The following is a 26,549-nucleotide window of genomic DNA, read 5'->3' as shown; positions in this document are numbered from 1 at the left end:
AATCAAGTTTGAAAATTGGTTGACAATTTACCAGGTCGTAAGACAGTTGGGTGCAAATGGATCTTCAAGAAGAAGACTGACATGGATGGGAAAGTGCACACTTATAAAGCGCGACTGGTTGCGAAGGGCTTTACTCAAACTCCGGGAGTTGACTATGATGAGACCTTCTCACCAGTAGCTAAGATTAAGTCTATTAGAGTGTTGTTAGCCATAGATGCATTTCATGATTATGAAATATGGCAAATGGATGTCAAAACCGCTTTCCTTAATGGGAAGTTGGTTGAGGATGTTTACATGGCTAAGCCAGAGGGTTTTTTCGATCCAAAATACCCTAATAGAGTGTGTAAGCTTGAAAAATCCATTTACGGATTGAAACAAACATCTCGCAGGTGGAATCTTTGCTTTGATGAGAAAGTCAAAGAGTTTGGCTTTTCTAGGAGTGAGGATGAGTCTTGTGTGTATGTCAGGGCTAGTGGGAGCATAGTTAGCTTCTTGGTGTTGTATGTGGATGACATACTTCTCATAGGAAACGACGTCCCAACTTTGCAGGAGGTTAAGTCCTGGCTTGGGAAGTGTTTCGCTATGAAGGACCTAGGGGAAGCTGCCTATATCCTAGGGATAAGGATATTGAGAGATAGGAGTAAGAGACTAATTGGACTTAGTCAAAGTACTTATGTGGATAAGGTACTGAAGAGGTTCAGTATGCAAGATTCCAAGAAAGGAGAATTACCAATCCAGAGTAATGCCAAGCTAAGTAAGACTCAGAGTCCGAGTACAGAGGCTGAGATAGCTGAAATGAGTCAGATACCATATGCTTCCGCTGTGGGCTCGATCATGTATGTTATGACTTGTACTCGCCCTGATTTGGCCTTTGATTTGAGCATGGTCAATAGATATCAAGGGAACCCTGGCAAGGCACACTGGACAGTGGTAAAGAACATTCTCAAGTATTTGCGGAGGACTGAGGACTATGTCCTTACCCTCGGAGGCAGTGATGACTTAAGAGTGGAAGGATATAGTGATGCTAGCTTTCAAACTGATAGGGATAATTTCCGCTCTCAGTCAGGCTGGGTCTTTATCCTTAAGGGAGGAACAATTACTTGGAAAAGTTCCAAGCAGGAGACAGTAGTTGATTCAACTTGTGAATCAGAGTACATAGCAGCAAGCGAGGCAGTAAAAGAGGTGATATGGCTAAAGAACTTCATCGGAGACCTTGGAGTTGTACCAGCTATAAAGGAGCCAATGGAAATTTTCTGTGACAGTGAAAGTGCGGTTGCTTTGGCGAAAGAACCAAGAGATCACGGGACATCTAGGCACATTGACAGAAAATACCATTTCATCAGACATAGAATAGAAGAAGGACTCCTCGTGGCAAAGAGGGTATCATCAGATGAGAACCCGGCAGATCCCCTCACGAAGGGACTGAGCAGGGTTAAGCATTTACAGCATGCGAGGCGCATTGGGCTGAAGGATGATATTAGTTTCAATAATTAGATTCCTGAAACTTGTAAAATGTAATTGACATTTGATGATAAATAAAAGTTGTTATTTATTTATGAGTAAGGTGTTACTGTCTTGTGTTGATTGTTTACTATGTTTCAATTTTGCATGTTTTTACTTCCAGAATAATTATGTTATTATTCAAACCATCCACAGTCAGTAAAACTTCGGAAGTAAGTATTGATTTAAGACTGTCATGAATTTGGCTTGTATGATTTTTCTAAAGTGCTTTAGACAATGCAATGGTTGCTACAACATTCATGAGTACTCATAAGGGCTGAGTATTGGATTCAACCCACGCTCACTTGCATCACTTCATGGAATTTATCTCGAGTGATCGTGAGACGGTAATATCATATAAATCTTCAAACCTAGAGATATGAGTTGATGACTATGAGTTGGTTATTCATTGATTGTAAGAAAACGCATTGGTAACTCGATGTTATAAAACGTGCCTTTGTGAATAATTCAACAAGTAGTTAGTACAAGCATATCAGTCGAAGTTTATCTGTTCCTTCTAGAAATAGAAGCGATATCTAGGCCCCTCGATGATTTGGTTTTGACCTATGTACCGGGCCCGGTCAGAACCTAATTGATGTGTTCAATTTAGTTCTATGTCGAAAAAAATCGGAGATCGAGAAACAAATGTTGGACAATAAGTAAGACCATGTTCCATGTGTTTGTCTGGCTGATATCATGAGAGCAGAGGATTATATGATCACTTATCTTAAATGGTGTATCATCATCATCTCAGTTCCGAGAGACTTTGAAAGAGCTACGATTGCTAGTCGGATTTTGAAGTCATATTTGCAAATATAGTTATTAGACTTATCCAAGTGGGAGGCTGTTGGATATAGTGTCTAAGTCCATAACTTTATTTGGTATGTACTTGACCCGACCTGACATGGTCCATTTGGGTTGCATGGCATTGCAATGCTTGGATAGACTAAATGAGAGAATAAGGCACTTATGATTATTAATATATTATAAGTTCTAATATATTAATAATAGTATTATTTAATTAGTATTGATCAAGTATTAATCTAGTATTAATTTGGTGATCAAAGTGAGACTAATTAAATATATAGGGTTGATTATGACAATCATCAATTCTTTTATGGTGGATTATTGAGCCATGGTTTATGGGTTATGGATGTAACCATTTGGAGCTCCATGGATAGTCCATGGGAGTTACAAACCCATGGGTCATGAGATATGAAGAGTCATGACAATTATGGGTCTTCTTAATGAAACCCTAATTGTGACACCACTATAAAAGGGACCCTTTGGCTAGCAAAATCGGCACCTAGTGTTACTAGAGAGGGCATAACCGACTTTTGAGTGTAAGAAGTATTCTCTCAAGTTATTCCAAGTTTTTTGGTGTTGTGTGAAGCATTTGAGGCACAACATTTAGGGTGCTAGGCTCATAAAGTCTTGAAGGAATCCAAGCAACAACAAGGTATGTATTTCTACTAGTTTTTATGTTTTATATATTCCCCATGCCATGCTAGTTAGGAAATAACCTTGAAAAAGAAATTTGCATGTATATAGAGAAAACATAGATTCAAGGTTATTAGGGTTGCATGTACACTTAGGAAGTGTTAGAATGCTCAAAACCCATCAAGTTGTAGGTTCCTGTGTGGTCTCTCAAGTTTTCTTTATAAGATTCTTTGGTGTCAAGATGGTTAGAGGGAGCTTATGGAATATGTTGAATTGTTTCAGAGATCCTAACCAAGACGAATTTCAAGGACGAAATCTAGTTTAAGTGGGAGAAAATTGTAACATCTTGTTTCGAGAAGTTCTTATTTCAGGATTATGGATAATAAATGGGTCAAGTAAAGGTCTTGGGCTTCAAGGGAATAGGTTTTAGACCCCACTGGATGTGGATAATTTTGGTTATGTGATCCATGATCTTGGTTTGTGTCTTGGAGTCAAAGGATAAAATGGGAAAAGTGATGCTTCAGTCTTCTTTCATGAATTGAGGATTGTAGTTCGGTATGTTTTGAGTCAAAAATAATTTGATAGGATTGTGGGGCTCTTCAATACTTTTTTGTACATATAAAGAACGCCGAAAACAGAGTTAAAGCAAATAAGTTATGATTGTTTGAAGTTGAAGTGGAAATTGAGATTTTTGGATTGCAGAGGGCGTAACGGGCCTTTAATGAATTACACGAGGCATAGATAAGAAGTTATGTTTATATTTTTCAAAAAGTTAAATATAACACATTAGAGTATATTACAATTTTGGTAATTTATAGTTTCTGTAATTTTTTTTATTTTTATTCAAGTAAATTTAAAAGGTATATTTATATTTATAATTTCGGTCAAACTTATTTTCTTTATATTTTTTTTTTTTGTTATTTAGTACTATTATATTTATGTTACGAAAAAAGCTTGTTTATTGAGAATTAATGTTTCAATGTGTGATATAACTTGCAAATTAAATCATATCTCTGTATATGATATCAATAATTTAAACTCAAGATAATATTTTTTAATTGATAATAATAGACTAAAAGAATAATAATAATAATAATAATAATAATAATAATAATAGTCGGTCTCTATAAAAAAATTGTTATAATATTTTAAATTGAATTCAAGTTTATTTACTTATAAAAAACAAAAGATAAAAAAGAAAAATAAATAAATCAAATTTTTGAAAAATAAAGTTAAAAAAGGATAATATATATATATATATATATATATATATATATATATATATAACGAAAATAAATAAAGTATATAAAATCAAAAAATAAAGTTAAAAAAACAATGTGGTATAATTTTTTACAAACTATAAAGACCAAGTTTGAACTCTAAACCAATTTTAATACTGATTTTGTAAAAAAAAACAATAATAATAATAATAATAATAATAATAATAATAATAATAATAATAAAGTTAACCATAAAACTCCTTAAATGGCCTAGGATGATAATTTTTTGGTCATAGCAGTAATAAAAAAATATTATGATTTTTTCCAATTACACATTAAAAACTTAGGATTATATATATATATATATATATATATATATATATATATATATATATATATATATATATATATATAGGTGGGTTCAATTGATAAACTAAAAAAGGTTGAGAATGGGGGAATCATTCTCAGCCACTCATTTTATCTAAGCATAAAAAAGACACGGTGGCAAACTTGTAAATATGATAACAACCTTCAATCTCAAATATGTATCTGTAGAGAATTAGATTACAGTTCAAACTCATTCATCGTTCATCATCCAAATTTCTTCTCCAACTTTCAACAATCATCCAGATTTCTTCAATTAAACCATCATCAACATCATCCAGTGCTAATCAATCATCGATCTTCGTCAATAATCAACACGATCCACTTCATATCATTCATTCAACATCGATTATCAAATAAAACTTCAAAATTGAGGTTAGAAAAAGATCAAATCGTTTTTTTTTTTGAAAAATTTCATATAATTCTCTATCAATCTACTCTTTTGTAAGATTTAAATTGTCAAAATATCATGTTTTTAACATTTTTAAAAAAACTTAAATTGTATGCACTCCAACTGTTTGATGAAATGCATAAACTAAATTACCACGTTATATTCATATATGAATATGTTTTCTCAGTATATGATTATTAAAACAAAAAAACAAATATGCAAGTCTGTATGTTATTCATATGTGAATAACATATAAAAATTATATATATTTGTGAAAATACCTTGTAATATTCATATGTGAATATACTGTGTTAAATTCATATGTAAATATACTGTGTAATATTCATAAGTGAATATATCATCTAATATTCACAAATGAATATATTATGTAATATTCACATGTGATATACCATGTAATACTATGTAAATATGAAAATATTATCTAATATTCATAAATGAATATACCATCTAATATTCACAAGTGAATATACTATGTAATATTCATAAGTGAATGCATCGTCTAATATTTAAATATGAATATACTATGTTTATTATATGTTATATTCATACATGAATGATACTTAAATTGTAAAAAAAAAAAATTAATCATAGTTTTTATTCATAATTGAATAACGAATGTACTGTAGTAAAAACCTGATTCATTTTTATTCAGTTATGAATAACGATAGCTGAAAATATAAAAAAAAAAAAATTTATTTTATCTTAAAACTATATCAATATGGATGTCTATTTGTAGAGAATAAAAAAATCATGAATTTTGATATATTTAAAATCATTTTTCGATAAAAATAGCTTCTTAAAAATTAAAAAAAAAAACAAAAAAACTATGTTTTTGTATATATTAAGGTAATGATTAGCATAGTTTAAGGAAACATGTTTTGTTGGAAAAACACATGTTTATTCCTTTCTCATTTCTGCTGGTACGACGGAGGCGTTTGCAGCAAAAATAAATGAGTGGCTGATAATGATTCCCCCATTCTCAACTTTTTTTTTCTCAATTGAACCCTCCTATATATATATATATATATATATATATATATATATATATATATATATATATATATATATATATATATATATTAATGCTTGTTTTTCCACATTAATAGTTGTTCTATTTTTATAACACTAATTATACAAGTTATAACATATTACAAAAAATGTAAGAAAGTTCTATCCTAACCTACTCTATTATTATACAAGATAAACATATTGCAAATTTTAATTTATTAGATACAACTAGATAAACATATCATATCGTTTTATGCGTGGATCTAATACTATATTGTGTCAAAATTAATTAAATAGATTTCCGTAGAAAAAAAAAAAGGATCTCCTTTAAAAAATGGGCTAGATCTACCACGTTTGGAATTTCTTCCAGGTTTGACTTCTTCACTTAAAGGCAAATCATGGGGACTTTTCAATGCACGAGTTGATACTATTTGAAGTTGTGCACTTGTGCCTATTTTTTTCATTTCGACAGTTAACGTGGTTATGGAACTGAAAGAGATAAATTGGTCTATACATTTATATTTTTTTGTTTAACTCCCTTGTGTTAAAACTTCGATATGTATTTTTAAAAGACAAATTTATAGCACAAAACTACAACAATTAGGGTCAGATCTATCCTTTGCAAAACTAAGTAAGGGTTTAGGGCCCTAAATTCTAATAGGCCTCCAATTTTAAAGCTTATTTCATTGATTATATATGTATATATACGTATCTCTCAGATTATAAAAACAAGTTGGAGCTTGGTCTGGTGGTAAAAGCATTGTGTTATCAAACTAAGCGTCTTTGGTTTGAGTATGTTTGTTTACCTTTTACTCATTTTATTTTGGAAGCTACTTAGACATATCTCACATTGATCATGGATGAAACTCAACCAACTCTCCTCGTTTATATAAGTTCGACCATCCTCTTGCTTCATATTAACTCTACCTTTGAGTCCCACATCGACTGGGAGATCAAAATTTCAACAAACTTCATATTTATATCCCTCAAATTGGTTGAGTCGCCCCTTATTGCAACTTTTTGTGAAAGGTTATAATGGTTTATAAACAATTAAAAAAACAATTAATCGGTTTCTCTCCAAAAATAACTAAAAATTTGTCAACAGATAAAATAATCAAAAAATGACTGAAAAGTTGTAAATGAAATAGATAAATGTTAGTCTTTAATTATTAACATATAAATTTACAAGACTAACTTAACCTCCTTTTCAAATACACTCCAAATTAGTTTTCCAATACTTAAGTAGCATTTGAACTTAAAAAGCTACCAAAAGTTTTCTTTCTCCGTGGGATAAGAGCAAAATTCATTACAAAAAAATGTCAGTTAGCGACGAAAACGAAATTGTCACTAACAATGGAAAGACTCGTCACTAAGTGATTTAGTGACCAAACTTCTGGTCGTCACTTTTCGTCACTATAGGTCCGTCACTGATTTACCAAATCAGTGACCATAAAAAGTGGTCACTGATTTACCAACTTAGTGACAATAGAAAGTCGTTACTGATTGTACTTCCTATTTATTGCATTTAACTCATTTAAGTAACTAGCATGGAAATATTTAAATGACTAAAATGTAAAAAACACATATATTCACATATATACGATACATAAATGACTAAAAAGTAAAATGATAAGCATAAACTATTCTCAAATTTAAACAAAATCCATAATATACAATACATAAATGACTAAAAGGTAAAACACATATATTCACCTTTGTATTAAGTAGGATTATACATGATATTCAAAGAAGATGGATTCGGCCTCTTATTTTCCATGAAAATATAAAAAGAATATATCAATCTATAAACATATGTAGAAATATTCAATCACCTTCTCATATTCAGATTCAACAAACTTTGACTTCTTATACATTAGCATTATTCCCTCCTGAAACTAATCAATCATTCAATCAGTAATTCAAATTAAATCAAGAAATGTAAATGTTCTTTTATGTTATGTCTCACCTTTGTGTAAGATTTAGGGAAGAGTTCTTTCAAAGCATCAAGGCTAGTACCCCATCTTGATAGAGTCAAATAAATAGTAATATCCTTATCAAAACCAAGTTTTCTTAAAAAAATGCAATCTCTTGTGCCATATATCCTTAACAACCTTATGATCTAACATGTCGAGCCTCAAGTCATCTGCTACAAATTGTACACCTAATTTGTGACTTAAGGTTTTAAGTCGGTCAACCATTGAGTCGACCACTTCCTGAACATCTGGTTTAAGCTCAACTGTTCCATAAGTGGCCAAGCATCCGATTAAGTTATCTTGTTCGATCTTGCTCTTTTTCATGTTGACATATGGGAAGTATGTTTCTAGACTTAATGGTTTTTTACAAACTTTTCAATGCCATATATGTCTCTAGAGTTCCTGGAAGATGCTTCAAGTAAGTTATTGACAACAAAATTACTAACAAATAGCCAAATAATAAGTGGAAATGTGGAATATAAGAACATTTGGAGTAAGTAGTAACCTCCAATCACCAAGTTCACTTCCAAACAAACACAACTCAATTAATAAACAACAACACATATAATAAAATAATCTACAATTCAAATTTCACCATTTCCACGAATTGGAGCCAACCTAAGATGGGAATAATTCATTATTGCTTTCGGAGGTGCAATATCTTCAACTTTTGATCTTGACTCAGCTGTCAACGTATCACCGCTTTTTAGCTGCTCAAAACAATAAAAAAATAAATTTACCATTTTCTAGGAAAATAGCATTAACAAGATTAAAAAAAAAAAAAAAAAAAAAAAAAAAAAAAAAAAAAAAAAAAAACTAACCATGGGTAATTAAGGCTTAGCATAAGCTACAAAATTTCCTTCACTGTTTAAAACTTTAACCACCTATCTTGTACGTCTTGGTTCATTGTTAAAACAAAACTCTATAAGAAAATATAAAACACGATAAAAATAAATAAATAAAAATAAAAATCTTCATGATTTCAGGATTCTTCCATGGCCCTTTATTAGATAAAGACAACCGCCTAGATCTGCACAAGTACACTTGCCACCCAAAAATTCAGGCAATTCACTGTAAAAAAGAATATGTTAATTGAAATATTTTTTTAAACGTTTATGTTATAAAATAATTAGAAAACATATATGATTACCTGGAATCAATAATCTCAAGCATTTTATTCTGGTATTTGCATCCAAGAACCTGAAAAAATTATGAAGAAAACAATGAAATTCTTTTTAGAGGTAATACAAAAACATAAATTGTGACTTATGAGCTACATAGATGAATCTTTGAAGCTGTTTAGGCATCAACAATCTAAGTAGAGATCCAGAAAGGAGGAAAAGCAACAAGATGAAGTCAACAAACCATGGAGACATGATATTCTGGTCCATTATTTAAGGAGAAAGTGACAAATCCTTTGGATTCTTCTGCCTCTTCTATATAATTTAGTGGAGAACTATAAACAGATACAAAATCAACATAAGTTTGAATTAGTTATAGTGGACTGACCTAAGTCTCGCTTAGACCAACAACGCTTAAGTTTACAACTACAAGAATGTACCCATATGTCCATAAATCAGCCACCATATCATGGGCCATGACCATGTGCCTGAACAACAAGTATGCACACCACAAACAAGAAACCAAGTAAACAACTAAACAATATAGTAATGATTAAAGAGAGAAGTAGTAAAAGGTTACATGTGCCATTTGTATGCATCATTAATCATGTAAAGCACATACAAATCATCCATTTAATGTGGGACCAATGTCCCCTAATCATGCACAATCAATTTATCAAAAATACGATCCAAATCCAATGGATCCTATGCCTATTCAACATTTTGTTGATTTTTATAGTTCATTTGATGTTTGGACATGCAAACATTTTGTTCACATAGAACTACAAGTGTGAATCAGATGCCCGTCTTCCCAAGATTTTACATTGAAGCTTTCTTCACAGAATCAATAATCTGCAATTTCTTTACCCAATGAATTATATCTATAACATGTTAAGAAACTTGACTAATGCATAATTAGGATGAGTTTGATGAGTTTGTTACACCTGAACCGAGTAAAACAAATTGAAGAGAGAGAGAGAGAGAGAGAGATCACCAATTATGAACCGAGGGAGATAAATATACTCAAGATGCACTCCCAATTCATGTAATCATTTCATTGAACAACTTTTGTGTACATTCTATTGAATGGGGAGAAGATGAATTATGTCCCTAGATGTTGATCATAAGAACATACATTCAACTATCCACGTAACCTTCTTTCAAAATCTCACAAATCGATGAAGTCACAAGACCAATTGAGATATATATATATATATATATATATATATATATATATATATATATATATATAGAGAGAGAGAGAGAGAGAGAGAGAGAGACAGAGAGACAGAGGAGGATGTGGGGAAGGAGGTGGCAGCGCCAGTCGGTGGAAGGGGGACGTGGGGATGAACATTATCGTAAGTAAGAAGTAAGGCTTTCGCCAAGACCACGAATATTGATGAATTCTTCTCAGACTTTGTTGATAACGTGATGAGTTGGGTATAGACAACGTTGGTCACCGAAAATGCCATTTTCCGGATCCTTGAAACTCTCGGCTGAAACAAAAACCCTAGGTAGTAGAAATTGGATTTGGCGATAATTAATTGCAGATTGGGGAAGGTTTAGGGCTTACAGATGGTGGATGAGAACGATGGTGAAACGATGGGAGAAATTGGTTTGCATTCATTTATACATGTAATGGTCTGTGTGTCTTGTGTGTCTTGTATTGCCACTCCTATTTTAGGGTAAGTTAGATTTTTACCCTTGTGGTTTGGTGAGTTAGGCACTATAAATAAAAATTATATATAGTTAGTGACCACTTTTGTGGTCACCGAACTTTTTTTCATTTTGTATTTCAATGACCATATAGTTTCGTCACAGCCATTCGACATGATGTTTAGATGAGTTTGAATAAAGAAGAGTACTCGGTGACCACAATTTTTGGTCACTAAGCCTCTAATGAAGAAGTGACCACTTTTTTTGTCATTTGGTCTCCAATGCAGTGACCATTATTTTAGGTCACTAAACTAATTAAGATATTAAAATATGATCTTTTTTCTACGGTTAGTGACCGGTGAGTAAAGACCATCATAGAATTGGTCACTAAACTTGTAGCATTACCAAAATTCAATGATGACTTAATAAATGGTCACTAAATGATGATATTAATGACTCGAATTTAGGAGGTCACTAATAATTGGTCATTAAAGGAATTTTCATGTAGTGATTAGAAAACGATTAATTTTGTAAACGAAAATGATAAATACTATCTAGCTCTACTCAATGTTTTGAAAACCACACCGGACGCTGAACCGGTCGTATTACCGGTTCGATGGTTCAAATGGTTCGACGCCCTAAAAATTGGATGAAACACACACACACACACACACACACACACACATATATATATATATATATATATATATATATATAGAGAGAGAGAGAGAGAGAGAGAGAGTTAGGTTCATATATAATGTATAAATATTGTGTGAATGTATGGCTGATTCTCCTCTAATCAATTAAAAATGTATAGTAATAATTTGATATATAAATCAATTAGTTAATTTTAAATGATGAATCTATAATTATGGTAAGTGAAAGTAACAAGGGATTTGATTTCAAATCCACCAGATATTAGCTCGAACTAATTTTGAGAGGTTATTTTGGGGGAAGTTGGATTCACGCATATCAAAAGAGAAAGAGGAAGAACGACAAACACAGAAGAGCATGCCAGATTCATGGATTTCGTCTTCCTCACCGGCCTACCCCCTTTTAAACCACAACATAGTTACCTTCACCTGTCACCACCATACACCGCCTCCTAATTGCAATATCCAACACCACAGAGGTTTGGCATCAGTACCTTCTATTCCATTCGCCACCCTCCAGGTAGGTTTTTCCATAAGCTTCCTTTCATCTTCTTTCTTTTTCTCTTTTACATCTACGATGGATCTATGATCCAATCGATTAAACCCTAACTTGTTTTACTACATTTTTTCACAGAAAATCCCTAAAATTAACATTATTCTGCCGTCTCCTACTTCACTTTTGAAAAAATGTTTTGATTCCAACACATCAAATATTGGAGCATGTGATGGTGTTTGAAGTTAGAAATTAAGATGTCTTAGAAGATTTGAAAATGTGTTACTTTGGAAGCCATTTTTACATTTATTTTGTTGTTTATTTTCCCTTGTATTGAGCAACGATTTATGATTTTATTGGAGTCGATAGATTTTGCTACAGGTGTAATCAACACCATCATACAACAATACCCTTCCATTGCTTTGTTATTGGATCTGAGTGACATGGATTAGTCTCGATTTCAACACCTTCAAATTGATTTCAAGATGAAGAATATATACCTACAATTCAATCTTTATTCACCAGTTTTAAGAAAAAAAAAACTACTTGAATTATCATCTTTATTTAAAAATCCGTTCATCCCTGTTTTGGCCGATTCTGGACCTTTCTTCTAATATTTGCAGTTTGGGAGATTCGGACCTTTTTTCAATATATCGAGCATTTATCTTCTATACAAGAAATTATGTAAGTTGTTCTATCAAACTACTTATTCCTTTTTCTTGTATTCATTTATCTTGCTTTGATGAAAATTTTCTTTGCTGGTCTTGTCTCTATGCACCTTGTTACCAGATTTGTATATTGTTGCCTGTACTTTCCTGTTATATGTTCTCTATTTGTCCTAGTTTTATGTAGACCTTTACCTGTCATCTAATTCATACAATTTATAAAACTCTGGAGATAATTTATGGGAATATGATGATAACTTTATATGCACTTTGAGAATTTTTAATAAATGATGACATACTGCAATATTCTTTAAGAATACATACTATAGCATTCTTTAAGAATACATTGCTTTTTTAAGAATGCATACTATAATATTCTTTCATAATGTTTTTCAATATATGTTCGTAATTCTGCCAAAATAAAAGTGGTGATTTTGTTCTTCCTCTTTGTTGCTGCAATATTCTTTCAGAATTGTACACACTGTCTTCTTGACTTTCATCATGTTCTTTGAGTTGACTATATGCCAAACAAGTAGAGACTAATGACTTCATTTTATTATTAATATAGTAATATTGCCTCTAAAATCAAGTAAATTGCAAGTTGTTACAGATTTTTATCATGTTTTTGTTATAAATTCGTTTAAAATACACCATTTTAGGGATTAATTACTAATCACTAGCCATACATCTCTCTTTCTCGGAAACCCCACACTACGATCTTCAAGCCACCATCCAGTCTCCGTCAATTAGCTCTTCAACATGTTCATATGATTTCAACTCTCATTCTATCCTTACGTAATTTAGTTTGATTTGGTTTTAACTATTTTGAGTTTTGATTTTTTTTCATAATGTTTTTCAATATTATTTCAGAATGTTTTCAAAATAAAAGTGGTGATTTTGTTCTTTCTCTTTGTTGCTGCAAGATTCTTTCAGAATGCACGTTGCGATGGTATGATGAAGCTGTTTCACTTTTTATTTTTATTCGGGAGATGAAAAAAGCATTTGAAATTTGGGAATCTTATTTTATTTTTTCTTAAATTTACTTTTTTTATTCTTTTCACTTATTTTTGCAGGTCATGAACAAGGGATAAAAGCTTGACAATAACCATTCTCATAAAATTTTATCCTCATATAATTCGATTTGATGACATTTATTCTCACAAAATGTTATGATCAAGGGCTTGAATGTAGTAAAGATAAATGGTGCATGAAGGGCCTGTAGGATGGATGATGTGTTTTCAAGCAAGGGCACTATATATTCTTTTCACTGTGCTCTTCTTAGAGAACAAAAAATAGTTCCACGCCATGTGGCTCCTTATCCACGTTCTAGCAAGCCAACATAGACCTATAACACCTTCATTGTAGTAGTTAGTTCCTCATATTGCACAAATATCAAGCCATAATGTTTATGCAATTGTACATTATTTTCATTCTCATGAGAATGTTAGATTTTCAGTTTTAAACTATCATCATCCTTATGAGAATGTCATAATTTTATATTTGAAATTTTAGGTTCTTATTTTATTTCCTGCCTTATTGTTCAAGAATATTTCTTTTACTATTTCAAGAATGTTGGTTATGCATTTGAAATTAACGTCTTATTCTTTAAGAATGTTAAACTATTCTTCAAGAATATCAGTTATGACATCTAATTAATGTTTTATTCTACAAGAACTTCTTACAAAAATGTCATTCATAATCATTCTACAAGAATTTCGTAATGTTGTATCAACCCTGAGAATTATTAAAAGATTGTAATTCATAAGCATAAGAATGACATAAAATAAGTCACAACAATTAATTCTTAATTGTTCTCATGATAAAAAAAAATCAAACATTATAGGTGGCGAAAAAAGAAAACCTAATTCTTAAAGAATGAAATATGTTTCATGTTTTTGAGTATTGTGTAAAAAACGATTACAGTATATAAATAAAAATAAATATTTAACTTTAAATTGACATCCTATGAAAAATCACATTCCATATATACTTTTTAACAATTATTACAATTAATTAAATGCAATTATATAGTAAATATTACCACATGTTAATAACATGTACCCTCATATCCCAATCATTCATTTATTTTAATCCAATGGATAAGAATTAGTTATACATTCATATAATATTTGAAATTCTTGGATGGATGGTTAAGTTGCGTGGCTTTTGTTGAAGTATTTCCATTGTTGGATAGTTCGAAACTTGCCATCGACAAGCACATCGTTGGCATGATAAATCATACATCAATTTCAATTATACAAAAGGATTGCTCATATCCTTTTAACTCTAAGCTTGGAGGTATCCCACATCCCGTGGGACAAGAAACATTTGCCAACTTAATCCTTTATATAACCAATCAGTTGGGTTGCTATTTAATGGGCTAACCCGAGTTGAAAGCATCGAACTGTGGTTTTCACTTTTCAGTGGGTTGGACCGGTACTGTTGAACCGCGGTTCATAAAAAACCGGCTTAAACGGTTTGCCATAAAAGCGGTTTTCATGGACTGAAAAACCGGTAATCTTGCCGGTTTCTGGTTGAACCGGTTTGGTTTTCAAAACAGTGGCTCTAATAAATAATAATACATACTTCTTTTTAAAATTATTGTCTAGACAAAAAGTACATAAATTAAGGAAATATTAATTACCACTCATTTTATATAATAAAATGATAATTTTGTATTTATTCCGCATTTAATGGAACTTAAATGCATTAAATGCTTAGTTGGTTAAGTAATAATGAAGAAATATTTTGATAAAAATGTTATTTATTTTTAGAAATGGACTATTATTTTGAGATAAAAAAAAAAAGGATGGACTATAATTGTGAGACAGAGAAAGTATTATTTTATGAAATAAATACAGATTGTGTAACGAGGATCATTATAAGGTGATTTTCCAAATTAATATATTTTCCTAAAATTATTCTATTAAATAACTGATTATTTTATTATATTTTTCATAAGACATCATTTTGTGTAAAAACACTTTTCATTTCTCTCAACGACTATCCCTACTTTTATATACATAATACAATATCAAACCGATGAAATGGGTAACCATTTTTTAAATACAATCATTTATTATAATCGAACTAATCATACGACTTGGCTCAAAAAAAAATACTTCTTCAACCAGTCGGTGTTAGGTGGCATATGGTCTACACTTCCACCCTCTAAAATCCAAGCGTGATACCCCCACAACACAACACTTTACACTTGTTACCTGCGGAAGTGATCTGAGGTTAATTAGTAGAGCTTGAAACAATGGTCGGACCAGCGAGACCACAGTTTGTGTTGTTCGGTTCTTCAATCGTTCAATTTGGCTTTTTTCAAGAAGGTTGGGCTGCGGATCTTTCACACTATTACGCTCGCAAGGTTGGATTTTAAATCTGATATATATTTCTTATATTTATATTCCTATACATCACTTATCCATGATGTTTTAAAGTAACCCAATAACCTCATAATCAACTCAAAACCATGATGGAGATGCATGGAAGTTATTTGTAGCTCACAACTTAAGGCTCAAACTTGTCATTAATTCAGCACATCTCTTAAAAAGTTGATATATAATCCATTAGGATGATCAATGGCATCTGGGGTTGGTTTAAAATCATATGATCTTATAAAGAGTAAATTACATTCTTTTATTGAATCTTATGACGCATTAAATGTGATTAGTTATTCGATACTTGTATCATGTATTTGTTAATTTCTGTACATAAATCTCTTTAATTACTTGCAAATGATATATATAGGCAGATATATTCATGCGAGGATATTCTGGTTGGAATTCGAGGCAAGCTCGTGAAGTTGTGGAGCAAGTTTTCCCAAAGGTAATTTCTTCGGTTTAGTTGTCAACTTCAAAACAAATTCATATTATTACTTCCCATTATTTTTTGAAAATAGCATTCTTCTTTTAATTTTTTTTCTTGTTTTTAGGATGATGCTGTAAAACCATCTCTAGTGATTGTTTATTTTGGAGGTAACGATTCAGTACTTTATGATCCAGATGTCCCAAGTTCTCATGTACCACTTGATGATTATGTTCAAAACATGAGGATCATTGCTACCCATCTACAGGTAAATTTTCACATAATAAATATATTTTGATATATTAACATATAATTATCATTTACTAGTATTAATACAAAGGCACATTAGTATACATCCTTAAGTAGATTGATTTTAAATTTTAACACAACCTAATCTTTCTTACCAGAGCCTTTCAGAGACCACACGCCTAATATTTCTTACTGCCCCTCCTGTGAACGAGGAACAAATGAAAGAAGTTCTGGGGTGATTATATATTACTATCCTAAGTTTTTTTTTAATTATTTAATATTCCTTCTAACTATCAATTCTCGTTTGATCTTATAACTGTTCTTCTATAAAACCAGTATTGAGAATCGTAAAAACGAACAGTGTGGAATATACTCTGATGCTTGTCTGACCTTATGCAAAGAAATGAATATCAAGGCTATTGATCTTTTCACCTTAATTCAACGACGACCTGACTGGTTGACTACCAGCTTTCTGTAAGTAAATATGCTTTATTTGTTCCTAACTTTTATTTTATCTATTCATTAATTAGTGTATGTTTCGACAAATATGTTGCTACTTCTTTTGTTATCTTACTAAAAAACTCATGTATTACATGAGTTCATTTAAAAGAAAAATTAAATATGAAATTCTAAACATTTAAAAGTTTGAAAGAAAAATATTGAATTATTAAAATTAATGCGTTTTATTTTCTTTTTTAAATTTAAACAAATAATTTAGATAAATAAACAAAAAAACTAACAAGGTTTTAATTTTGAAATTTTGAAATTAAAAGAAAAGTCAATTAATGAAATTGATATGTATTTATTATTACATTTATTGTTATTATTACATTTAAATATTATGTGGAATATGATAAAATAAAAAAACACAAAATGCCTTGTAGAAAAAAATTTAATTGAAAATAACCACAAAATGATATGTGATAAAATCAATAAGAATATGACATGTGGCAAAAAAAATTTCATTTATTAGAGTAGATGGACTTCATTGGGACATGACCTAATATATGGGTATTTCTTTATTATTTTATACATAAAGAACAACCTAATAGAAAAAAAAAAAAAAAAAAAAAAAAAAAAAAAAAAAAAAAAAAAAAAAAAACAAGAAAAAAACAAGAAAAATGAGATTGTCCCCATTAAGTCCCAACTTTTAACAATTTTGTTATCAATATGTCAATGTACTTTATCTTTTGCCCATAATAGCAACGTACATATGTTTTGCTTACACATCCTAGCAACATACTCATATTAACTTTTTGCTAGAACATGAATTTGAAGAAAAGGTAATTCAATGATTAAAATGATTTATTTATTATATAATTAAACAAAACAATATTTTGTTAAAAAAGAACGCATAATCATAACATTGAGAACCATAAACGAATTTTGGAAGCAGGAGTTCCTGTTTCAAAGCCGGTCGAGTATTGGTACTAATATTATTATCAGTATCAGTCATGTGGCATCAATCTTGTTGCATAGCTTATTGAATATAAACAATTAATATATTGTCTAATAATTGTGTTCATGATGACAGAGATGGGATACATTTTACAGCAGCTGCGAGCGAAACAGTGGCAAGTGAGATACGACTAGCAATTTTTCAAGCTGACTGGACACCGAGTTTGCGTTGGGACTTGTTGCCTACCGAGTTTGATGTCACTGTTGCTGCCAGTGCCGTAGGTTAAGATCTATTTAGGTTTGTTGAATAAAATGTGAGGTTTAATGACAAAAATAATGTTTATTATGTTGTGGGTTTATGTTGTTTTCTTCCCTATTGTTGGTTTGGGTTATGTCTTTGCCTATGGAGTTTGTTGATTGGTCTTGATGGTAGTTCCATGAGGACGGACATGTGGAGATATGTACTCTAAATTTGTCTAATAAAATTTGAGTTTGTGTGACAAAAGTAAGGTTTTTGGTATGTTGTTAGTTTATGTTGTTTTTATTGATAGACATACGAGTTAATCTATATCTGGTAAGTAATATATGAGTTAATACTATTATGTAAAATAGAATATCCTCCAACGTTTTAGTCATACTTATCCTCCTATCCATATTAAATGATGACATGTGTCACATTTAATAAAATTAATAATTTTTTAATACACTTGTCATCTTCAGGATCGTCCTATTGATTTTCAGGCCCTCTGTGAAATATAAAAATAGACCCTTAAATATAATTTTTTTAATATATAAGAAAAAATCATTAATACTATGATAAGTCGATAAATAAAAATTAGGTTAGAGAAAAAAGTAATTCCATTTACGACATGCTGACCAACAAAGAAAAAAAATAGAAATTTAGGTGTTGTTAGGTTCGCAGAATGTTGCTGAAGGAATTTGAATTTGATATAGAAAAGGAATCTATCAGGAATTTGAATCTAATTCCATATGTTGTTTGGTTGGCAGGAAATGAAATTAGAATTAATTCCATAATATGTTTGGTTCGCAGGAAATGGAATTGGAATTCATGTAAAATGACATAATTACCATTGTTGCCTGTTTTGCTTAATTTTACCTTGTTTTCTAACTTATATGTAAAAATACATTATGAAAATTATAAAAACAGTAAAATTTCGGTGGTAGTGACAGTGGTGGTGGCGGCGATAATGGTGGGTGGCGGTGATGGTGGTTGCAACGGTAATGGTGATGGTGGCGGTGGCATTGATTGCGGTGGCGAAAGTGGTGGTGATGGTGGCAGTGTCAGCTGGTGGCAACAACAACAGTGGTGATGGTGTTGGTGGTAATAGTGGTGGCTGGTGGCGGTGGCGGTGGCGGTAGTGGTGATGGTGGCAGCGTTGGTAGTGGTGGTGATGGTAGTGTTATTAGTGGTGGTGGTTGTGGCGGCGATGGTGGTGGGAGATGGCATTGGTAGTGATGGTAGGTAATGGTGGTGGTGGTGGGGGCATCAATGGTGGCGGTGGTGGTGTTGGTGGTGTTAGTGGTGGTTGGTGGCAGCGGCGACGGTGGTAATGATGATGATGGTAGTGGTGGTGGCATCACAGGTAGTGGCGGTGGGTGGCGGCGGCGGTGATAGTAGGTGGTGGTCATGGCAGTGGTAGTGGTGGTCGGCGGCAGTGGAAGTGGTGGAAACGGCGACGATGTTAGTTGTTGTAACGGCAGTGGTGGTGGTGGTGGTGGTGGTCGGTGGGGCGGCAGCAGTGGTGGTGATGGTGGCGATGGTGGTGGTGGTGGTCAGTGATACTGGTGGTAGTGGTGGTGGGTTTTCTGATAAGTACAAATGATATTTTTGTAATCTGCCACTTTTGTTGATGAAAATGAATGTTTTCCATCCAACTTTGGAATGAATTCATTTTCCTCCATATGGTGGAAAGTTTATTTCATTTAGGAATCATGTTCCCTACTCTAAGTCCAACCAAACCCATTAACTCGAGGCAATTAGAATCCTTTTCCCTCGAATTCCATTCCTTACCTGCCAACCAAACGCACCATTAATTTTTGTGTGTGTCTTGCGCTTAAAAAAAGGGAATACAAAAAAACTTAGTGGACTCGTAATTGAGTTTAATGGGAATTATGTTGAAGTGAAGAAAAAAAAAAGGACATTGTGGTTAATGGGCATAAATCGGGTAAATGGAATTGACAAAGAGGTAGAAGTGAAATTAGTAGCAAAAAAAATAAAGCACATAATGGATACAGATAGATTCGATCCTTCGTCTACTGGATTTTGAAAATAAAACAGGCGTGCGGGCTAGGCAATTGATCTTCCATAAATTTTTCAAATTAGTTAATTAATTTGCAAAACTAGGCAAGGGATTTGGGTCCCCAATTCTAATGGGTCCCTGACTTTAAAGTTTATTTTGTTGATTATATATGTATATATACGTATTTCTTAGATTACAAAGACAAGTTGAAGCTTAGCTTGGTGATAAAAGCATTGGGTTATCAAACTAAGGGTCTTTGGTTCGAATATGTTTGCTTACCTTTCACTCATTTTATTTTGAAACGTATGTATATATATATATATATATATATATATATATATATATATATATATATATATATATATATATATGAAACGGCAAATCTAATCTACTCCTAACTACTCCTTAAATCTACATATGTCCACAACAGGACTTGAACCCTCAACCTCAAGAAGGGATGGCAACACCGGATACCGTTGGACTACAATTTCGCTAAAACTTGAGCATTATTTTTTTCGGGTCCGTGTGCGGTTGCACACTTTGCACCCCCCTCAGTACAGGCCCTGGTCACCATTTAATATGGAAGAAGGATAGGTAGGAAGAAAATGTAGGAGGATATTTAATTTCTCTACTATTATAGATATACTTGACAATTCGTGTATTCGTGTCATGAAAACATGTCAACCACGAATTTGACACGATATAAATACATGAAAAGAAATAAGCTTTATCTTAATTTTTAAGATGTATTCATGTCATGTCACTCACATATTTATGTATTCGTGTCTGGATTTGCAATGTCTAATTATAAATATGATGATGACAAGAATAAAAATAAGAATACCAAGAATACAAATATAATCAAAAACCCTTATATGCGGGGAAAACCACAAAGCACAACTTAATATCTTAATGAAACTCAACTATAAAAACGTATGTTATAGGCTAAAAATGTAAAGGAAAATAAGAAAAAAAGAGATGAAAAAATAAATAAAAATTGGCATCGAAATGACTTCATGTTATAGTCTTATAAAATCTAGTATGATTCTCAAATAACACTTATATATAGGAAATATTGTTAAATAAAATAGGAGTCCTAGTAACCATCTATAACTCCTTAATACATAATATTTTCGTAACTCACATTAAAAATAAATATGTAACAACAATTGAAAAATGATGCATAAAGGAAAGTATTGCTATAATACATCATCAAATGCACCACTTCCAGAAAATGCTACACCCATAAGAATACATGACAACATTGTCATGCAAGAAAGTATTTTGAAGCATCTTCAACAAACTCCACATTGAGAATAAAAAAAAAGTTTAAAAATATTTAAAATAGTTGTTGCGCTAAAAGCCTTTATGTAACATCCAAAAATCACGATAAAATTTTCATTTTTAATTGAAAAGAAACCATTATTTTCAACCTAGAAATATATCAAATAAAATGCTAGATATAAATATTCCCAAGATCAGGATAACATAAAATCTCCAAAAACATATCATTGAAGGAGGGGTATGATCACATATTCGTCTTGCCATAGTCATATGAAGTACCTGAAACAATAAATAGAAACTGTAAGCCAAAGCTTAGTGAGTTCCCCCAAGGTACCACCACACAACATAACATATATAACTGTAACATCCGGATTCCCAGGTATTCTATGTTATTCATTTATGTTGAGTTAAAGAGAGGGAATCGACGAGTCGACGCCTAGACTCATAGAGTAGGATCGCGATTTTGCTGACTGGATTAATGAATGGACTCGACGAGTCAGAGAGGTGACTCGAAGAGTCCGTGTTGATGGCAGAAACCCTAAATCTTTGGGCATGTGCCCTATTTAAGGGTCCTTATAGCCCTCATTTGCGGCTACCAGTCCAGAGAGAGAAACCCTAGAGAGCTTGAGCGAGTTGTGTGAGAGAGCAAGCCATTTTAATCCTTTTTGGTGTTGTTTTGCAAAGAAGAAGGTGTTTCCAGATAGAGGAGGTCAAGAGGGTTGCTAATCTGTGGTTTTCAAGCTTGGATTTACAGTGTTGAGGTAGCAAATCGATCCTTTCTATGTTTGGTTTAAGATCCTTAAATTTTAGGGTTTTCTATACCCTTTATTGGCTTGAATTGTTGAGTATGTTGTCCCTTTGAGTGTTAGACTCTTGATCTGGACCTCTAGAGGTCCAAAGGGCCTTATCCATTCTGTTTTATGTTGGTTCATGGAGGGAATGAGACTATGTTGCCATTTTAGAAGCCATTTCACCAAGGAAAGCCTTGTATACATTGCATGAATGTCAAGACTGAACCTTTACGTGATTATCGTGTTTGGGAAGGTCAGATCTATAGGTTAGAGAAGCAGATCTGACCTCAGAAGGTCATTTGAGTGTTGCCATGGAAGCAACTCACCGATTTCATAAGTGGACTCGACGAGTCGAGTCGCGGTTGCCCCGCGATTCGTGACAGGATTAACCTGTCGAGTGAAGGGATGACTCGACGTGCCAAGCGAGACTAGAAGGATTCAGAGGATCCGCATGGACTCGCCGAGTCGCCCATGTGCACTCGACGAGTCGGGTCAAAGCTTGACCGTTGACTTCAGTTGACCTTAGGCTTTTGGTTAAGCTAATTTAGGAGAGTTCAAGGAGGGGTAGAATGGCCTTCTACCGAATCTTTAGAGATGAGACTATGAGAGGGTATTGATCAGGAATGTTATTCGGATGATAGGAGGAGGCTAGGTCAGGACGTCGAGCACGCGAGTTTATCCGACTTCATTCGAGGTGAGTCTTCTCACTATACATTACCTAGAGTGGTATCCATGTGTAGACTAGAGGGTCATGTGTGCTATGTGTATGTATGAGATTATGTGCATTTGTTATATGTATGCTATGTGTTGTATAGACCGGACCGTAGGGTCCAACGATATAGACTGGACCGAAGGGTCCAACGAGCTATGACCGGACCAAAGGGTCCAACAAGCTACGGGACTGGAGGATCCCGCTGAGACACATCGATCGGAGGGTCGTACTATAGCCTCGAGTGGTGTATGTGTTGTATGTGGTACTTTGGGGAACTCACTAAGCATTCATGCTTACCGTGTTGTGTGTTATGTGTTTCAGGTACCAGTAAGGATCGCGGGAAGGCGTCAGCATGATCTGTACACACTTGCGGAGTTTTTATGTATTGTGATCTTCGGAATTGTTTTATGGTGTTGTCATGTGATACATTAAGATTCGATAATATTATAAATGAAATTATATTTTTAAAGTGAAAAATTGTTTGGCAAATTTACGTTGTTACAAGTTGGTATCAGAGCCTTGGTTTGAGGGATTCGGATGCACCTTCGGGCGTATCTGAACTCAAACTGAGGATTTGAGAAATTTTTCACAATAAAAATAAATTTTCTAAAAAGGGTAAAAGGTATTAAGACGAGCAGAGCGGAGCAGTGTGTATGATCAGTCAGCGCCCGAACGGTGATTTCCCAAAATACCTTTACATTATGTGTTATGAGATATGATATGATATGTTATGCATGCTAGAGTAGGCTAGGTATTCATATTAGGACTAGAGTGGCCTGATCTGTGATGCCTTAGCCTAGGGATTTCTGCTACTATGAGATGCTTGAGAGTGAGTAGGTAGCAGCGAGGAGCTTATGAGAGGTCTGCTGGAGAGTAGCCTATGCGTAGCGAGATTAGAGTAGTTGTGATCTGGGATGCTAGGAGGAGGACTTGAGGTGAATACTGATGCGGTGTGGACGGTAGTATAAGGGCCCGTACTACTGAAAACACCGGATCAGTGCGCAGTCTAAGTAAGAATCCTTAAGGTACTAAGGAGCAAGTAGGGTTGAGTTATCGAGTACGAGTATGCTCGAGCGAGTCTCTGATATTCCTTATGTTGTATTTCAGAGGCATCATGGTTGGGACGCGCCCCAGACTGGGGACCAGCGGTGTGAGTGACGAGGAGCTTCATCAGATGATCCACGATGAGGTGGCAGTGGCTATCCGCGCAGAGATTCCGGTGATGTTTGGGTCTATCAAGACCCCTTTGATTGAGACGTTTGATGAGAGATAAGCAGCGGTTACTGAGGCTACAGTTGTGGCTGCTACTAGACATTAGGGGGGTGACTCGTTGCTATTTTGGGAGTTCGGCAACACGAAGCCACCAGAGTTTGATGGGACGCAGGATCTGATTGCTGTGATGAGATGGATTTCTGATATTGAGGGATGTTTCTATACCTGCTCGTGTCCGGAGCATTTGAGAGTACGGTTCACGCTGAACCATCTTCGCTTGGGGGAGAAGGACTGGTGGAAGTTTGTGTTGGCGGATTTCACCCCTGCTGAGCTTGCTGCGGTGACCTGGGAGAGGTCCACCGCTATGTTTCGTGATGAGTACGTCCCCCCAGTGGAGAGGGAACGTTTGGCTTAGGAGTTCTTGTCCCTCAATCAGGGCACTAATTCTGTTACTGTGATCACCAGGAAGTTTCATGAGAGGGCGATGTTCTGCCTTGAGCAGGTGTCTACTGAGCAGACGCGTATGAGTCGGTATCTGAGCATTCTGATGAGAGACATTCGCGAGTTCATGGCGAACTCAACGTACCGGACGTTTGTCGAGCTTCAGGAAAATGCTCAGAAGAGGGAGATTGAGTTGGAGACTCAGGTCAGGGAGGAGGCGGAGTCTCAGGGGAAGGATCGGCGACTGGCACAGTTTCAGCCGGCAGCCAAGCGGGCAAAACCCGCTGATTCGAGATCTAGGGGTCCAAAGGGCCGCGCTTGTGGGAAGTGCGGCAAGAGCCATGAGGGGGCGTGCAGATCTAGGATATGTTACAAGTGTGGGAAGGAGGGGCATTTTGCAAGAGATTGCCCCAAGGGATTCCCGGTTTGCTTTCATTGCAACCAGACCAGCCATCGGAAGGCCGAGTGTCCACAGCTGCTGCAGGGATCAACACAGGGATCTGTACCTGCTACCAGAGCCACCGAGACCCGTCCAGTGAAGGCCGAGGCACTAAAGGCTCGCGGGAGAGCCTTCCAGTTGACAGCGGAGGAGGTCCGCGCAGCGCCCGATGTTGTGGCTGATATGTATTCTCTCATCTATTTATTTTCAGTTTGAGATATTGTGCTTATTTTATGATATGCGTAGGTACTTTTCTTGTGAGTTCTATACCTGCTTTTGTGTTATTTGACTCGAGTGCGAGTCGATCATTTGTGTCATTAGCGTTTAGTCAGCATATCAGTATCCGTCGAGAGGCGTTGAGTTGACCTTTACGAGTTTCCATAGCTAACGAGCGAGCAGTGTATGCCACTGATGTGATTCGAGAGTGTGTACTCGAGATCTTCGGTGTTGAGTTTTCGATAGATCTGGTCCCAATTGCGATGGGGGATGTCTGTGTCATCGTAGGCATGGACTAGCTTGTGACAACCCAAGTTGTTCCGTTACATTTCCCCGTTACCGTTAACAGAATATTCCAGTTTATAAAAGTTCCGTTAATTAGAGGTTGTCAATTTAATAAACATCCCAAATATTTCATTTATTTATGTCGTTAAGTCGTGATAAAAGAAAATAAAAACTCGTATTACACATTTCCATTTAGTTGGAAAAGTTAACTTTTATTATTACGACCACTAAATCGGGTGCGACCAAAAGCCCCGTATAACGATAGTATCGGGTAGAATTTCACTGAGCTCCAACTCCCACCCATATATAAAGGGGAGTAAACCCCATTTCAACCTTTCCCACACACTCTCTCTCTAGACTCGTTTTCGACTCAAAAACCGCGATTTCTATCAACCCTAACTTGTTCTATGTGTACATTATTATCTTTTTAGCCTAAAAATCACAAGATGGAGACATGAAAAAGGATTTTACGGCCTAAGAGCCTCCTTAGGCCGTAAACCCCCTTAAATGAGGCCAAAAAGACCCAAACTTGTCCCTAAAAGCTTGGAAATAAATTGAGGGTTTAGCCTAGGAGTGTTTAAACATTAAAACACATGGATTTAGGGCATAAAAGAGAGTTTACGGCCCAGGCATATGCCAAGGCCGTAAACACCTCTAAAACCTTGCAAAAGGGCCCCAAAAACACTCCTAAATCACCCTAGGGCTTAATACATAAATTAGGGGCATACCATTTAGGGTTTAGATCATTTAAACACAAGGAAATGAAGGGGTAAAAGGAGTTTACGGCCCAGACATGTGTCAAGGCCGTAAACACCTTCAAACATGCCAAAATAATGGTTTTTATTCCCCAAATGGCTTAGACTATTTCTATAAAATGCTAGGATTGAAACAAGGGCTTAAAAATCAAAGAGTTGTGGGTGTAT

General features: G+C 34.1%; 1 protein-coding gene and 1 pseudogene across 1 annotated transcript; one reads left to right on the top strand and one right to left on the bottom strand.

Moving 5' to 3' along the window:
* Positions 1-7,766: 7,766 nt before the first annotated feature.
* Positions 7,767-9,536, bottom strand: LOC145067555 (protein MANNAN SYNTHESIS-RELATED 2-like; annotated as a pseudogene).
* A 6,142-nt stretch (positions 9,537-15,678) lies between these two features.
* On the top strand, positions 15,679-18,490 carry LOC145069147 (GDSL esterase/lipase At2g38180-like). Its single transcript, XM_079016111.1, has 6 exons — positions 15,679-15,898; positions 16,282-16,359; positions 16,466-16,606; positions 16,746-16,822; positions 16,924-17,061; positions 18,122-18,490. The coding sequence occupies exons 1-6, from the start codon at positions 15,788-15,790 to the stop codon at positions 18,270-18,272; spliced, it is 696 nt and encodes a 231-aa protein (XP_078872237.1). The 5' UTR covers positions 15,679-15,787; the 3' UTR covers positions 18,273-18,490.
* Positions 18,491-26,549: the final 8,059 nt, after the last annotated feature.

The sequence above is a fragment of the Lactuca serriola genome, chromosome 8, assembly GCF_051521515.1.
Source record: "Lactuca serriola cultivar US96UC23 chromosome 8, Lser_US96UC23_V15, whole genome shotgun sequence".
In the NCBI taxonomy this organism is placed as follows: domain Eukaryota; kingdom Viridiplantae; phylum Streptophyta; class Magnoliopsida; order Asterales; family Asteraceae; genus Lactuca; species Lactuca serriola.
The sequence above is the reverse complement of the archived record's forward strand: the minus strand, read 5'-3'. Positions and strand labels throughout refer to the sequence as shown.

Excerpts from the sequence above, each read along its gene's own strand:
- LOC145069147 (XM_079016111.1), top strand. The coding sequence starts at position 15,788 with ATGGTCGGACCAGCGAGACCACAGTTTGTGTTGTTCGGTTCTTCAATC. Across the intron at positions 16,360-16,465 it reads TGGAGCAAGTTTTCCCAAAG|GATGATGCTGTAAAACCATC; the intron begins GTAATTTCTTCG and ends TCTTGTTTTTAG. Across the intron at positions 16,607-16,745 it reads TCATTGCTACCCATCTACAG|AGCCTTTCAGAGACCACACG; the intron begins GTAAATTTTCAC and ends CTTTCTTACCAG.